General features: G+C 40.0%; 2 protein-coding genes and 1 long non-coding RNA gene across 7 annotated transcripts in view; all 3 read left to right on the plus strand.

Annotated features, from left to right (window-relative positions):
- Positions 1-6,840, plus strand: part of LOC309717164 (uncharacterized protein) — a 66,737-nt gene extending 59,897 nt beyond the window's left edge. For all 5 annotated transcript variants that reach the window (XM_082551506.1, XM_082551505.1, XM_082551504.1 and 2 more), the window contains 3 exons: positions 4,940-4,983; positions 5,137-5,404; positions 5,890-6,840. In XM_082551506.1, coding sequence (XP_082407632.1) covers positions 4,940-4,983; positions 5,137-5,404; positions 5,890-5,894 — 317 coding nt within the window. In that variant the 3' untranslated portion in view covers positions 5,895-6,840. The remainder of the gene's footprint in view (positions 1-4,939; positions 4,984-5,136; positions 5,405-5,889) is intronic.
- LOC309717174 (uncharacterized protein) lies at positions 980-3,544 on the plus strand. The gene is made up of 4 exons (XM_082551527.1): positions 980-1,747; positions 2,393-2,693; positions 2,919-2,959; positions 3,268-3,544. The coding sequence occupies exons 2-4, from the start codon at positions 2,402-2,404 to the stop codon at positions 3,388-3,390; spliced, it is 456 nt and encodes a 151-aa protein (XP_082407653.1). The 5' UTR covers positions 980-1,747; positions 2,393-2,401; the 3' UTR covers positions 3,391-3,544.
- Positions 6,841-12,512: 5,672 nt separating the features above from the next.
- Positions 12,513-15,064, plus strand: LOC309716564. The gene is made up of 3 exons (XR_014279472.1): positions 12,513-13,295; positions 13,381-13,492; positions 13,573-15,064. It is a non-coding gene; the product is annotated as an uncharacterized lncRNA (long non-coding RNA).
- Positions 15,065-16,964: the final 1,900 nt, after the last annotated feature.

Genomic DNA, 16,964 nt, shown 5'->3' on the forward strand with positions numbered 1-16,964 from the left:
CAGAAAAATTAGGGCAAAGAACAACAAAATTCCTAAAAAAGATAATGACACTGGAAAGCTGGTCTTTGGTCCACCCATTCCTGGGACATTTGAGACTTCCCTGGTGAAGGCACAGTCTCCTCGACACACTAACAGCTGCAGGACAGAGAAATCATGTAAATGTTGAAAATCAAATAGCGATAGTATTCTAGGGTTAAAGTTATCTGTGCGCAGCTTAATCTCTCATCTTCATCAGACACCAGATCTTCCTCACACACTCTGCTTCCTGGATGGTGAATGTCAGAGTCACAGATATAATGACACAATAATTATTATAAATGTCATTTAAAGGTTTGTGGTTTTTTTACAATAAACAAATAACAGTTTGTTTATTGTGTGTTTCTGACCAGTTCGAATTGAGATTTTTAATTTGTAAAGTTTGTACAAACCAGGGATGGATAATTAATTTTACCGGGGAAAATGAGACTGTTTTGTCATACCTCACAGATGTGTTTTTTTCTATCATTTAAATTTTTAATGAATTTGTCAGTTTGTTGCTAATGTTTCACACAATTTTCTATTTCTGCTTTGATTGGTGTTTCTTTAAAAATACAAATGTTTGTAGGTGTCAGAGGACTCCAGTCAAACAATTCCACCTTTACAGTTTTAATAAATGGGACTTATTAACTGTATTGTGAATTTATTCAGTTGCAGCTGGTCCTAAATTAAAGTAACACACAGTATCTAGTATCTGTCAGTGTCTATAAAGAAGAAAGACTCAGATGCCATCACTGCCTTCATCGTCTGGATGGGGAACTTTCCAGACTAGAAGTTATCAGAATGTTGGAGACGTAGCTGCATCTACTGTACCTGAGAGAGCTGGATTTCTCTGGTCACGCAACCCATATCAAGGAAGCATGTAACAGACACGCATGTGCAGCACGCTTTGGAGAGACAAAGCGCTTCATGGAGTCATGACCTCCAGCTCTCACTGGGGCAGTTTGAATCTGAATGTGCAACAAGTGGGTGAAAGTAGCACCTCCAAGTTTTAGGCCATGGTTCTCAGCTGGTAAAGGGTGGAGTGCTCACTCCAGGTCACGGACGAGTTCCCCCATTTGGAGGAGTTTAAGTATCTAAGGGTGTCGTTCACAGGGGAGGGGAGAGTGGAGCAGGAGACTGACAGATAGATTAGTGCTGTGTTTGCAGTGATGTGGATGCTCTGCTGATCTGCCCTGGTGAGGAGAGAGCGGGCCCTGATGTTTTAGATTTGTAGGTGGAGCTATGTTCCTGCCCATGCATATGGTCACAAGCTCTGAGGACTGAAAGAATGAGATTATGGATACAAACAGAAATGAGTTTCCTTTAAGTCTATCTGGGAATGTCCAAGTTATGTCCAAGTTACGGTTGGTTAGCATGGGAGAGGCAGCCTGGGACCCTCATTGGACAGAAACGCCCGGTCTGGAGTCGACTCCCGTCACGTTCAAAGACATGTAGTGTATATTTATATATGTGTGTGTGTGTGTGTGTGTGTATATACACACACATGAAAGTGATCAGCGATCAGAGTATCCTGTGTGTGCTCTCATTCACAAAGTTAGGCCTCTCTCTAAAATCATTATTAACGAGTTAACGAGGTTTAAGTGTCACTTTGATGTGAAATCTTTCATGTTCTAAATCCTCATAAAGCCTGATGATAAAACAGTTTCTAATCTGACTTTTTCTCTTTCTTTTCTCCTCAGACAAACAGTTTCCTCCACTGAGCCAGAGAGTGAGTAACGTCACATCAGTCGACTTCACACAGTTCAGCTTTGATTCAGTAGATGAAGACTGAAAATGATCTTCATCTTCAACACAAATCATACACATGAGATTCAAGCTGCAGCTTTGTCATGTACACATGAGTTTTATACATGATTGGTGTAGAAATATTAAACCTTATTTACATTTTAAAAGCAGATTAAATTCAAGTCTTTCTGTTTATCAGTAAAGATGCGAGCAGTTAAAGCTCCCCTCTGTTTGTAAAATCAGGAGACTCACTGCAGTTTTTGTAGCTCAGTCTTTGACAGAGTTACAGTCAGGCAGTAAAACAGAGTCACAAACCTGTTCATGAAAATTAAATCCTTCAAAAAGAGGAAAAAATGAGCCAAGAAATAAAAAACCAATCCAAGCAGGTACCCACCGAGCACCAGATGTTCATGGAGGTTATTTTCTGCTCGACATCTGGTCGACCGGTCATGACCTTAAAAAGATGCAGCTTTATGTCTGAAGGTCAAAGGTCATCTTTTCAGGTTTTTAGAAGGAATTGGATTCAAACATGAATTTATTTTTAGCACACTAAAATGTTTCTGTTGATTAAAAATCAAACAGACATTTGAATGGTGCATCGCTGTCATGTGACCTCTGTTTTTACCAGGTGGAAACGATGGAGTCTCTTATTGAGCTGCTTTTGGAGACACTGGCTGATCTGAGAGGCAGCGAGGTCAGAGACTTCATCCAGATCCTGAGAAGAAAACGTGGCTCAATGAGCTCCATGAGTCCGCCTGAGATGTCAGACCTGCAGGACGTGCAGGACATGCTGGACGTGCAGGATGAGGTGTTTTTGATGGTGAGGACTTTTGGCCAACAGTCAGTGGAGAAGATCGTGGAGGTTTTAAAGAAGATGAAGAGGACTGATCTGGCTCAGAGGCTGACAGACAGCAGCTCAGAAGCTCAAAGTAAGATAAAGACAAAACATGTTAAAATGATAAAAGTGTTTCTGCTTCAGTTCATATTAGAAACAGTCAGATTTACAGAGCAAAGAGAGCATTGTTGACGAGCAGAAAATGATGTTCAGCAGGTTTAAATGTAACTTTTTTTTTTGATCTCTGTGTATTTTTTTAAAGCTCGATTAGCTTTTATTAAACACTTATTTCTATTTCTGTTAATTTCTCTTTTTTCAGACAAACATCTGGATGAACATCTGTCTGCACTGATCCATAAAGTGAGTAACGTCTCATCTGTCTGACTCTGCAGAGTTCAGCTTTGATTCAATAAGATGCAGTTTGAAAATCATAATTTCATCATTTAGATTAAACAGTTGTCACAGAAATGTTTTTAGATTTAAAATCAAAGATTATTAAAAAGTGTGTTTACATAAATACATCTTAATAAATAAGATAATAAAAGAAAACAAAGTGTTTCAGAGAAAACATTGAAAACATTCAAAGTTTAAAACAGCTACAAAAACATAAATCTGTAATTTTCTCAGTGAGGAAACATTTTTTCTTTATGAATGTTTGAACTTTCCAGGTTGCAACAATGGCAGCTGTTACAGATGTGCTTCTAGAAACACTGGAGGATTTGAGTGATCAGGATCTCAACAAGTTCAAGTTGTTCCTGCAGTTCACTTGTTTTCAGAAGAGTCTTCCATAAATCAAACTGAATAATGGCAGAAGAGGAATAGTGAATGATATGATTGATAAACTTGGTCATCAGTCTGTGGAGGTGATCAGGGAGGTTTTAACAGACATGCAGAGAACTGATCTGGTGCAGAGGCTGTCAGAGAGCAGCTCAGGACTCAAAGGTAAGAGGAAATAATCTGTCAGAGTGTCTGTAATAACTTTAATACATTTTATTTATTCATTAAAGTTTATTTAACCAGGAAAAAATAAACTTGTGACATTAAAAATCTGTTTTACAAGAGTGTCCTGGCCAAGAAGGACAGCTGTACGATAATCATAAGCTGCATAAATTAATAGACAAATCCATACATCAGATATGGTGTGATTATTCTTAACTGTGTGTGGAAGGATTTTAAAGTACTTCCACACTATTTTAATCGCCCCTATTTTAATTTGGGGCGACCGTGGCTCAGGGAAGCGTTGGGAAGCATATCTGTAACCTGTAGCCTGTTCGATCCCCGAGCTCTCTGTCCTGGTCGTTGTGTCCTTGGGCAAGAAACTTCACCTACCACCTACTGGTGTTGGCCAGAGGGGGCGATGGCGCGATATGGCAGCCTCGCTTCTGTCAGTCTGCCCCAGGGCAGCTGTGGCTACAACTGTAGCTGCCTCCACCAGTGTGTGAATGTGAGAGTGAATGAATAGTGGCATTGTAAAGCGCTTTGGGTGCCTAGAAAAACGCTATATAAATGCAATCCATTATTATTATTAAATATGATATTACACCTTACAGTAAAAATTAATTTAAAGAATTAAATCAGAGAAACTCACAACAAGAACTGCATAATATAAACTTTATTATCATTTATAAATGAAAGAATTTGTTTCCTCTGATTTATTTTGGACAGACGTTGATAAATGAACACATTCAGGTTGTACAAACACAGTAAAATTAAACAGATTTGTTTTCATATTTCAGTGTTTTAAAGTAAAAATATTCAGCTTATTGAATCAGTGACTTTCTTTACTTTTTTTTTCTTTTCTTTTGACTGGACTGTCAAAATGCATAAATCGAGTCAGTTCTATTTTACCACCAGTTTTTAGCACCAGTTAACGAATGTTTTTAGATGTTAAAGAATTCAACAGAACTTGTGGTAAAATACCAAATATAGAACTGAACCACATAGTGCCATTTTCTGTATGAAGCTGCTGGCTCTGTGGACATGAGGACGATCAGTTTGAGATATTCTCAGATATCTATTGTTTGCAGCACTGAACTGGTGTCCCTGACTTGACTGAAGACAGGTGGGATAGAGTTTTATCCTTAATGGGGACGATGTTCAGGAAACTGGAAGTGTCAGCAGGTGTTCTAAGGAGCTCTGAAAGAAAAGCATCTGGACGTCTTTCAGTTTCTTGAAGACGTTTCATCCGAGAAGCTTCTTCAGTTTCTTGAAGCGACTGGTGGAGCGTCCCAGATTTTAAGCCCTACAGAGAAAAGTTGTTTCATTTATTATGTATCATGTATTTATTTTATTACAAAACTTTACAAGTAAAGATAATCTCATTTTTATGTCCTTTCTCAGAGGAAAACACTGTGGACAAACATCTGTCTGCACAGATGCAGAAAGTAAGTAGAACCAAATGATTCTGTCCTCACACCACAGCTTCACTTAATTCAATACTTATACCTGTTATTAAAAATGATCACGTGTGATGGTTTTGTTTACTTATCAGTTATCCTCTAAGAAGGTTATTATTAAATCACTTTGTTTGTTCCCAGGTGTTAACAGTCCAATCAGACAGAGAGCGGATTATGGAAATATTAGAACATGTGGAAAAGAAGGACCTTAAAAAGTTCAAGTGGCTTTTGGTGGAGCTCAAACCCATCCCAAAGAGCGAACTGGAGGATGCCAACATCTGTGACCTGGTGGATCTGATGTTCGGGGCCTACACCCAACATACTGTGGAGGTGACCAAGGAGGTTTTTAGGAAAATGAACAGGAATGATCTGGTGCAGAAGTTGTCAGACACGAGCTCGAGATCCAAAGGTGAGAAACTAAATGGTGTAATTTATTCCATTAATGTTTTACTGTCAAAACTTTATATATGCACTGTTCTTAAAAACACGCATTTATTTTAAAGTCAGTACATGACTGTAGTATGAACTCAGAGTGATGAGACTTCAGTTTGAAACATGGAGGGTTTGTAATCTAGGAGCAGATTTGAGATTAAACTTTAAAATTCTACCACGAGTTTGAGTAAAATGATGAAAGGAAATCAGTGAATGATCAGTGTAACTGTTAAATGTACAGACTGAATGTCTGATGTTACAGTACTGCAAATACTTAATGATTTCAAAAGTAATATCTTTATATATATTCTTAATCAGTCACCATCTGGTGTGAGCGCACTTTACTTATAAAAATTGTTTTGTTTTTAAAGGAAGTACATACAGACGGGTAGTTTGTTAGAAGCTTCTTCCTGGTTCTCCTGGATTCTGTCCTCTTTATTCCGTCTCTTCCTGTGTTCTCAGACTGACATCAACGTGATGCTGAGATCAGGTCTGTGGGTCTGACCATCTGCTGCAGGACTCTTTATGTCTCTGACTCTCTGTTCGGGCTCGTTGTCCTGCTGCAGGATAGATGCGTCACTCTTAGTCCTGGCGATGGATCAGAATCTGTACTTTAACATTCGTGAGATTCTAAACCTCAAACTCCAGAGTTGCAGCTGTGAACCTGCACAGAGCCTCCATGATGTTTCCCTTTTACCTGCACACACCTGATCCAGACAGCGAGCAAAGCAACATCTGTGTGAATCTACACAGCATGGCTTTGATTTGGTGCTTGCTGCATGAACTGATCAACTCTGATAAATTATTATATTTTCACTGGTGACATGGGGCTAAAAATATGATCAGATTTATCCACATGTTTTCTTTATTAATGTGACAATGTTGGTATCTGTGGCTGTGTGGACGATGAGAGGAAATGTAAAAAGAAATGAATTTGTTTTAGTGGTTTTGTTTGTTTTTTGTTACTCATATGTAGAATGACTGCATCCTGAAGCACGGAGAGATGATTTTACAGTGAGTTCCTATATCTTCTGTCATAGCAGCACATTCAGTTTTTTCTAGCAGTACAGTGTGTGACAGACTTTACAGAGTTCCTGTTGTGCTTTTCTTCGTTCATATTCTTCATACTTCATATAAATATTGTTGTTTGATGCTCATATTGAACATGATCTTTTCCCTCTTCTTGTGGTCGTTGCTCCGTCTGGAGGAGAAAAGTTTCAGGACCAACTGGGTGAAGGTTTGACGTTACTGAGGATTACAACACGTCTGTTTGTCATATTTTAATCAATGAGAATTTTTTAATTGGATAAACATTTGAGAATTTGATACTGTCATGTATGTGTTTGTTTTTTTGCTTTTTTACTAATTATTTTCAAAATATTCTTTTATCTGATATAAAGAACTTTAAACCAATCACTGCCTTGTTTGTCAAAGCTGCTGTACAAATAGCTACAACAGTGATGTCTGTTTACTGTAAGACGGTCATTTTAAAATGTTTTCTTAATTTTAAAAACTAGAATAATCACCTCTGAAGAGCTGTTCAGTCTTTATTGTCTCCGGGGGAAATTTGGCTTCCAGCATCTTTCACAAAAAGAGAAACAACAACAAACAAAGACACATAAGATTCTATTATGAACGATGCAGATGGATCGGTGCTGTGACTGCAGCGATCCAGAGGCTATATTGTCTATCGTAGTGAAGAGAGAGCTGAGCTTTACGGGCGATCGTGGCTCAAGTGTTTGCAGTTCGTCTTGTAATCGGAAGGTTGCCGGTTCGAGGCTCCAACAGTCTCAGTCGTTGCGTCCTTGGGCAATACACATCACCCGTTGCCTACTGGTGGTGATCAGAAGGTATGGTGGCCAGTGTCCGGCAGCCTTGTATGTCAGTGCGCCCCAGGGCAGCTGTGGCTACAATGTAGCTGCCATCACCAGTGTGTGAATGACTGAATGTAGTGTGAAGCGCATTGGCGTCCATAGGGACTGAGTAAAGTGCTATACAAATACAGGACATTTACCACTTAAAGTGAAACTCTTGAGTTACCGGTTGAGCTACGTCCCTACCCTCACCTATTAGCACTTGGTTTGATTTCTGTTTTTCCTCTGCATTTACAGATAGAAACAGTTGTTTAGGACAGATTTTAATGCAACATTTTCAGCTTGGTTGATGCCAAAGACCAAAATGTAATTACCACCAATGATAATAAAATTGTCTGATTGATAGGAGACACTTAGTTACACAACAAACCTGGAAGCTGTGTGGAACAGCTGAGCAGAGCCCAGAACATAAGAGACATTTGGCTTAAAATTTCCCTTTTTAAATAAGCTTGTAGTGATGGGTGGTGACCCCTAACATCACTTAGTTATGCTGCCACTGCCTTCGGTTCACCACGTGTTTATATCTGATATTGATCTGATATCTATCTCTTTCCTCTCACCTTCCACTCAGTTGTAGCAAATGTATATTACATTAAAGATACTGTGTATGTGCTGGTTCTATGGATGCACAAAAATCCAGATCCGTAGAAGTGTGTTAGGAATTTTTGGGGACACACGTTGGTGTGTGTGTGTGTGCACATGAATGTGTGTGTTTTCTAAGTAAGTCTTACGGTTCAGCTGGAGCACAGGGTCCATTGTTCAATAGAGGACTGTTTCATTAAAAACTATACCAGCATGTATTTGGCAGCATGGTTGGTGGTTCAATGGTAAAAAGATTCCTGGTTCAGTTCTACTGGTTGACTCTAACTCAGGCTTTTCTGTGTGGAGGTGGGACGTACTCCTTGTATGGGTTTTCAGGTTACTCCAGCTTCCTCCCAGAGTGCCAAAACACACACATTAGGCTGTCTGGTGATTTGAAGTTAGAATAAAATATGCATTGAAACAACAATGTTTAAGAAGCACTTATTTAATCTTTAACAATGTTAAACACAGTGAAGGTGTTAGGTCATTGTAGTGAGTAAATATGACATATTTGCCTCTGCTGTGTAATAAAGTAAAAGTATATATTCATCTACAATGAAAATGCTCACATGAAGTACATGAAAACAGTTTAGTGAGTTACATTTCACCCCCAAAATGGAGAAGTATCATATTTAATTTTCCATGTATTCCTGGTCAAAAGGAGATTCCTACATTACCAAGAACGTGGCTCAACCAGACAGATGGATGAATGATTTCATGTACATGATATTAAATGTCAAAAACAAGATTAGAAAGAAAATTTTCAATTTCAATTTTTCAATTTCAGCTTATATAAATCAGCTTATATAGCGTACAGGACAGAACTGGAAGATTCGAAAAGTTGTTTGAAATCAGTGAATGAAGGTGTCACGATCAGCTGTGTGACTGGAAGTGGCTGGACCCAAGTGCAGGACTCCGAGACAAAACATTAACTTAAGTAGGCAGGTTTATTTGCTGGCAATACAAAGAACAGGGCCCTGTTTCAGGAAGCCGGTTTAGTGGAAAAACTGAGTAAGTATACCCTGAGTTAACGAAAACTCTGGGTTTTCGGTTTCACAAAGCGAGTTCAGCTGAAGCCTGAGTGAGTCACTATGACGACACACGCCGTGAAGCTAACCTGCCCCCTAGCAGGTTTACTACAACTAACCCTGACTGTCTCCGCCTCTTTGTCGGAAACCTGACAGTAGGAAGTGTCGGACATGGCGTGTCCCTTCCTTGAAGAGCCAGTAGATCGTGAAGCCCAAATTCTCCGCAGAGCTCTCCGCCGGGAGAGAGTGATTAGAGCGCGTTTGGACATTTTATCATTTCCTGATGATTTTCTGTGTGAACGTTACCGTTTCTCAGCACAATCTATAAGTTATTTGGATAACATCCTCAGGCCATATATTACGCATGTGACACATCGCGGACATGCTCTCAGTTCTGTACATATTATTTGTATTGCACTTCGGTTTTTTGCAAACGGGAGCTTTCTGTATAATATTGGTGACGCTGAGCACGTTTCCAAGGCTACCGTCTGTCGGGCAGTCAGGAATGTTACAGTTGCACTGAAACGTCTCCTGTACTCGTTTGTGGTGTTCCCCGGTCATAGACCCACAAGATTCATCAAAGAGGGATGCCACAAAATTGCAGGTATCAGGATGAACAAAACTTAATTTATGATGTGGTGATACTTGAACTACTACTTAAATTTTACATTTATTTTCAGGGTTCCCAGGCGTGATTGGCTGTACAGATGGCACTCACATTCCAATCATTGCTCCTTCAGTAAATGAAGGAGACTATGTGAACAGGAAGTCTTCCCACAGCATTAATGTACAGGTACATAGTTCCCTGTAGCATTTCAAACTAACAAATTATTTCATTATAGTAATGGATGCTAATTTGTGTTCTCTGCACTGTGAAGATCATATATGATGCTGCCAACATTATCACAAATGTGGAAGCCAAGCGGCCAGGCTCTGTCCATGACTCACAAATATTCCGTGAATGTACACTGAGCACAAAATTTGGACATGGTGAGTTGAGAATACTTTAAAATATATAAAGACCAATTGCTTCAGGGACATTTGAACTGAAGTGTATCCTTCTGTCTTAGGAGAGTTCACTGGCTACTTGCTTGGTGATAGGGGGTATCCATGTTTACCCTATTTGCTTACCCCTTACCCTGACCCTGAACCGGGCCCACAGCAGCGATATAATCTGGCTAATTGCAGGACAAGAGCCAGAATTGAAATGACTATCGGAATGCTTAAGGCGCGGTTCCAGTGCCTGCAAGGACTCAGGGTCACCCCAGAAAGGGCATGTGACATTATTGTGGCATGTGTGATTCTTCACAACATTGCCACAATTAGAGGAGAACACTGTCCTTCTGAACCAGACATCAGCAGTGATCCAAACCATGAACATCCTGACCCTCCCACGGACATACAAGATGGAAGAGCAGTCAGAGACACCATATGTCACAATCATTTCTTTTGACCCATCACCTCAACATGTTGAAAGAAGAATAAACAGATTTTTTGTTCAACTGGCTTTATTGGTCGCCTGTATTTCCTGTACACAAAGTATTAAAAGATGTAAACCTCATAAAGTGTCTCTGTTGCTTCCTCCTCTGTAACAGCTGTCAATGTTTCTTCATTATTTTCCTGTAGTAAAGAAATAAACAACATTGCTGTTCTACTGTAAACTCATATAATCTGTGGAGTATTACTCACAACTGCATGTTGGTCTGGCTCAACAGGAGGCTGCACCAGATGCAGTACACCATCACCATCAACTGATAGAATATGAGGTTTATACAGGTCACTTATAACTTACAAGGGACCAAATGGCAATTAACAAACATACCAATCACCTTACACTTCATTGTCATTATGCTCTCAAAGACAACCAAGACTGAGGGAAGGCAAAATCAGTAGGAAAATAACTTCACTACAAAATAATCCATTATGGTAAAGAGTTTATCAAATGAATGAGCAGCACTGCGAAGGTGACTGTGAAGAAAGGATGTATGCACATCATGTATTATTTTGAATTTACCCCCTATGTAGGCACTTGTGTCTTGCGGGGTTATTGACTCAGAGGATGTCCCCGCAGAGATGCCTTCGGCCACAGGGCGCCCACTGTTTTGGCTGAGGGCCAACTGCTCAGCCTCTGTGAGTGGTGGTGGTGGAGGACCCCCACCTGTTTTTCGGGCCTCCGCTTTTTTTCTGTTGGCTATAACGGGCCACATTTGAGCATACAGAGTAAGCAAATATGTACTTGTAATGTGCTCAGATAATTTCAATAAGTGCTTACAGAAAGAAAATTAATGTAGCCTCTAACTGCAATTGATTTACATGGGACAAACAGACCAAGCACTATGGCTCATAATACAATTACACCTTACCTGTTTGGACTATATTTTTATATTTCATTTTTACTTGCTGCCAGGAACGTTTGCGGCCTGTTGGGTTGCACCTGCGCTCACATCACATCACAAAATAAAATGTATAAAATAACAAATAAAATAACATATGATAAAATAACGTGTTAAATGGGTGGAAATCCCTAGATCAATGTTTAAATTAACACTCACGCATTGACTCTGTCGGCTATGTTTTGCCATGCATGCTCCCTTTCTTTTGCAGCTGAGGCTGTGTTACTTTTTTTCTGCAAAATTTGCATGTTATCGGCATATGCTGCCATCAGAATTTCGGCGTCAAGCGCTGTAAAATACATTGACCGCGCCTTCTTTCCCTCCGTCTCCATGGTGACTCGCTTAATCTGTGCTCCACTAATCAGGGCTTAATGTATCCTCGTGCGCGCGCTTCACTTGGGGTTAAAGCAACTCCGCGTTGATTGAACTACTTGTTATCAGCCTTTCTGAAACCGAATATTCCGAGTTGGACAGTTCGGGGTTACTCAACCCTGCGTATCATTTTTCACTCTGAGTTTTCTAAACTGGCTTCCTGAAACAGGGCCCAGAACTCAAACTAGGAGGGTTTAACTAGACTGGCAATGCATGGCATGGAATGACATAACCTGATGATAGAAGACAAGTGATACACACACAACTAACACGGAGGATGCAACAATTGGCAGGGACAAACACAGAGCTTAACTACATACTGAGGTGATTAGGGAATGTGAAATAGGAGGGACTAGGAGCTTGGAAAGAAAAGCGCCTGGTCTTCTTTAAGTTGCTTGAAGACGTTTCACCTCTCATCCAAGAAGCTTCTTTAGGGTCAAATGTTGGAGAGTGCCAGATTTAACCTCCTAAGACCCAAACTCTTTCATGGCATGCATTTCTAATCATCATATTTTTATTTACTTTTTTCCTTTATACAAACCCCCCCCCCCCAAAAAAAACAAACAAACAAACAAACAAACAAAAAACAAGACAAAAAAAACAAAAGACAAAAACAAACAAACACAATAAGCAGTCTGAGACATGTAGACGAAAAACTAATACAGTATATATAATTTGGTCTACCAGTCATTTACACATTTGTCCTGACAAACTCAACCCGCCATTGGAGTGGGGCTGCCCCTCTCACTATGGTTTTCTTCAGATCATCAGGGCCCTGTTTCAGGAAGCCGGTTTAGTGGAAAAACTGAGTAAGTATACCCTGAGTTAACGAAAACTCTGGGTTTTCGGTTTCACAAAGCGAGTTCAGCTGCAGCCTGAGTGAGTCACTATGACGACACACTCCGTGAAGCTAACCTGCCCCCTAGCAGGTTTACTACAACTAACCCTGACTGTCTCCGCCCCTTTGTCGGAAACCTGACAGTAGGAAGTGTCGGACATGGCGTGCCACTTCCTTGAAGAGCCAGTAGATCGTGAAGCCCAAATTCTCCGCAGAGCTCTCCGCCGGGAGAGAGTGATCAGAGCGCGTTTGGACATTTTATCATTTCCTGATGATTTTCTGTGCGAACGTTACCGTTTCTCAGCACAATCTATAATTTATTTGGATAACATCCTCAGGCCATATATTACGCATGTGACACATCGCGGACATGCTCTCAGTTCATTGCATATTATTTGTATTGCACTTCGGTTTCTTGCAAACGGGAGCTTTCTGTATAATATTGGTGACGCTGAGCACGTTTCCAAGGCTACCGTCTGTCGGGCAGTCAGGAATGTTACAGTTGCACTGAAACGTCTCCTGTACTCGTCTGTGGTGTTCCCCGGTCATAGACCCACAAGATTTATCAAAGAGGGATGCCACAAAATTGCAGGTATCAGGATGACCAAAACTTAATGTATGATGTGGTGATACTTGGACTACTACTTAAATTGCACATTTATTTTCAGGGTTCCCAGGCGTGATTGGCTGTACAGATGGCACTCACATTCCAATCATTGCTCCTTCAGTAAATGAAGGAGACTATGTGAACAGGAAGTCTTTCCACAGCATTAATGTACAGGTACATAGTTCCCTGTAGCATGTCAAACTAACAAATTATTTCATTATAGTAATGGATGCTAATTTGTGTTCTCTGCACTGTGAAGATCATATATGATGCTGCCAACATTATCACAAATGTGGAAGCCAAGTGGCCAGGCTCTGTCCATGACTCACAAATATTCCGTGAATGTACACTGAGCACAAAATTTGGACATGGTGAGTTGAGAATACTTTAAAATATATAAAGACCAATTGCTTCAGGGACATTTGAACTGAAGTGTATCCTTCTGTCTTAGGAGAGTTCACTGGCTACTTGCTTGGTGATAGGGGGTATCCATGTTTACCCTATTTGCTTACCCCTTACCCTGACCCTGAACCGGGCCCACAGCAGCGATATAATCTGGCTAATTGCAGGACAAGAGCCAGAATTGAAATGACTATCGGAATGCTTAAGGCCCGGTTCCAGTGCCTGCAAAGACTCAGGGTCACCCCAGAAAGGGCATGTGACATTATTGTGGCATGTGTGATTCTTCACAACATTGCCACAATTAGAGGAGAACACTGTCCTTCTGAACCAAACATCAGCAGTGATCCAAACCATGAACATCCTGACCCTCCCACGGACATACAAGATAGAAGAGCAGTCAGAGACACCATATGTCACAATCATTTCTTTTGACCCATCACCTCAACATGTTGAAAGAAGAATAAACAGATTTTTTGTTCAACTGGCTTTATTGGTCGCCTGTATTTCCTGTACACAAAGTATTAAAAGATGTAAACCTCATAAAGTGTCTCTGTTGCTTCCTCCTCTGTAACAGCTGTCAATGTTTCTTCATTATTTTCCTGTAGTAAAGAAATAGACAACATTGCTGTTCTACTGTAAACTCATATAATCTGTGGAGTATTACTCACAACTGCATGTTGGTCTGGCTCAACAGGAGGCTGCACCAGATGCAGTACACCATCACCATCAACTGATAGAATATGAGGTTTATACAGGTCACTTATAACTTACAAGGGACCAAATGGCAATTAACAAACATACCAATCACCTTACACTTCATTGTCATTATGCTCTCAAAGACAACCAAGACTGAGGGAAGGCAAAATCAGTCGGAAAATAACTTCACTACAAAATAATTCATTATGGTAAAGAGTTTATCAAATGAATGAGTAGCACTGCAAAGGTGACTGTGAAGAAAGGATGTATGCACATCATGTATTATTTTGAATTTACCCCTTATGTAGGCACTTGTGTCTTGCGGGGTTATTGCCTCAGAGGATGTCCCCGCAGAGATGCCTTCGGCCACAGGGCGCCCACTGTTTTGGCTGAGGGCCAACTGCTCAGCCTCTGTGAGTGGTGGTGGTGGAGGACCCCCACCTGTTTTTCGGGCCTCCGCTTTTTTTCTGTTGGCTATAACGGGCCACATTTGAGCATACAGAGTAAGCAAATATGTACTTGTAATGTGCTCAGATAATTTCAATAAGTGCTTACAGAAGGAAAATTAATGTAGCCTCTAACTGCAATTGATTTACATGGGACAAACAGACCAAGCACTATGGCTCATAATACAATTACACCTTACCTGTTTGGACTATATTTTTATATTTCATTTTTACTTGCTGCCAGGAACGTTTGGGGCCTGTTGGGTTGCACCTGCGCTCACATCACATCACAAAGTAAAATGTATAAAATAACAAATAAAATAACATATGATAAAATAACGTGTTAAATGGGTGGAAATCCCTAGATCAATGTTTAAATTAACACTCACGCATTGACTCTGTCGGCTATGTTTTGCCATGCATGCTTTTGCAGCTGTGGCTGTGTTACTTTTTTCCGCGGAATTTGCGTGTTATCGGCATATGCTGCCATCAGAATTTCGGCCTCAAGCGCTGTGAAATACATTGACCGCGCCTTCTTTCCCTCCGTCTCCATGGTGACTCGCTTAATCTGTGCTCCGCTTATCAGGGCTTTATGTATCCTCGTCCGCGCGCTTCACTTGGGGTTAAAGCAACTCCGCGTTGACTGAACTAATTGTTATCAGCCTTTCTGAAACGGAATATTCCGAGTTGGACAGTTCGGGGTTACTCAACCGTGAGTGTCGTTTTTCACTCTGAGTTTTCCAAACCGGCTTCCTGAAACAGGGCCCAGGTAAGTAATCCAATAGCGGGCGCCATATATCCAAAAAAATGTCTTCATTGGCACTTAATTTTGCACTCAGTCTTTCCATTGGTAAAACTCTAAAGATTTCTTTATACCACTGAGTTATTGTTGGTGGGTTTTCATTAATTCAATTGAAAAGAATACATTTTCTTGCCAAAAACAATAATTTACATAATAGTATATATTTGTTTTTATCTGGAAATTTGTTCAGAATTGGCAGCCCCAATAAATACTGAGCTGGATCTTTTTGTATTCTGCTTTTAAATATACCTTTTAATTCTTTAGTTACACAGAGCCAGAATTTTGAGATTTTTAAGCAAGTCCAAAGACAGTGCAAGTAGGACCCCGCCGCAGATTCACATTTAATACATTGTGCAGACCTGCTCGGATCAATTTTATTCAGAAAAATAGGCGCTCTATACTGTCTATGTAAAATTTTATATTGTGTTTCTTTAAATCTGTTACAAAGAAATAAAGAATGCACAAATTGTATGCACTCACTCCAGGCATGATCATCACAATGACACTGGAGGTCACCCTCCCAACTCCTAATCAGTTTTCCAATATTACACAGCAAAATCTCCAGTGTTAATTTAACACTGGAGATTTTGCTGTGTACATTTCCAAAATTTCATATTCATGTAAGTCAGATATTTTATATTTATTTCTTCTATTCTAACAGTAAATCAGTTGGAGCATTCTAAACTGTTGATATTGCTTTTTGTGTCTTAAGCTGTTTGGATGCACAGCAACCCTTTCATTTAAAATCTTGTAGAATTTGTCCTTTTTTTGTGCTTTTCTAGCCGGGTGAAGATGCAATGCTATACCTGGAGAAGCGGCCTCTCTCCTCCCCAGTGCTGCTTTTTGATGGAACAACCAGCATTGTTGCTGTAGGAAACATACCAGTGACCACTCTCCCCTTGGAGGATTTCTGGGAAGGAATGTTGGTGTTGATGGCATATTACTACACCTTGCACTTAACATACCCAAAATGTGTTGCAACGGTCCTCTCTGTCATACAAACTGAGGTAATCACTGATGCCATCCATGATCAAGATGCCACTAGTGCATATAAGAAAGCAATAGCTGAGTGGAAGTCGTTCTTTGAAAAACAGGTGAATACCAAGCAGGATTTTATCAGGTCATTTGCAGTTTGTTTAGTTTTGTAGTACGTTTGTACAACTTTGTTCCTAATTTGCCTAGCAATGTCCTGAGAAACGGCTTTACTTATAATGCTTTACAAATGAAAGTTGTTGTTTTTTTTTCTTAGTGACACTTTACCTGAGGCATGTAAAGTTTTAAGTCAGTAATGCCATTATTTACAACATTGTGAGACTATGTGACTGTCACAAAAGTTTAAGGCCAAAAATGTAATTTCTTTTCTCTGTTTAGGCCTTTTAAAGGGTTGATTTAGACTTTTAGGGATTCTGCAGCAGCCCTATATTGTTTAAAAAAAGGATTTTGTTCTCATGAGAGAAATAAATGTTGACATATATCACTCTTGTCCTGGTTGTGATT

The sequence above is a fragment of the Aulonocara stuartgranti genome (genome assembly GCF_965226115.1).
Source record: "Aulonocara stuartgranti genome assembly, chromosome: 11".
NCBI lineage: Eukaryota > Metazoa > Chordata > Actinopteri > Cichliformes > Cichlidae > Aulonocara > Aulonocara stuartgranti.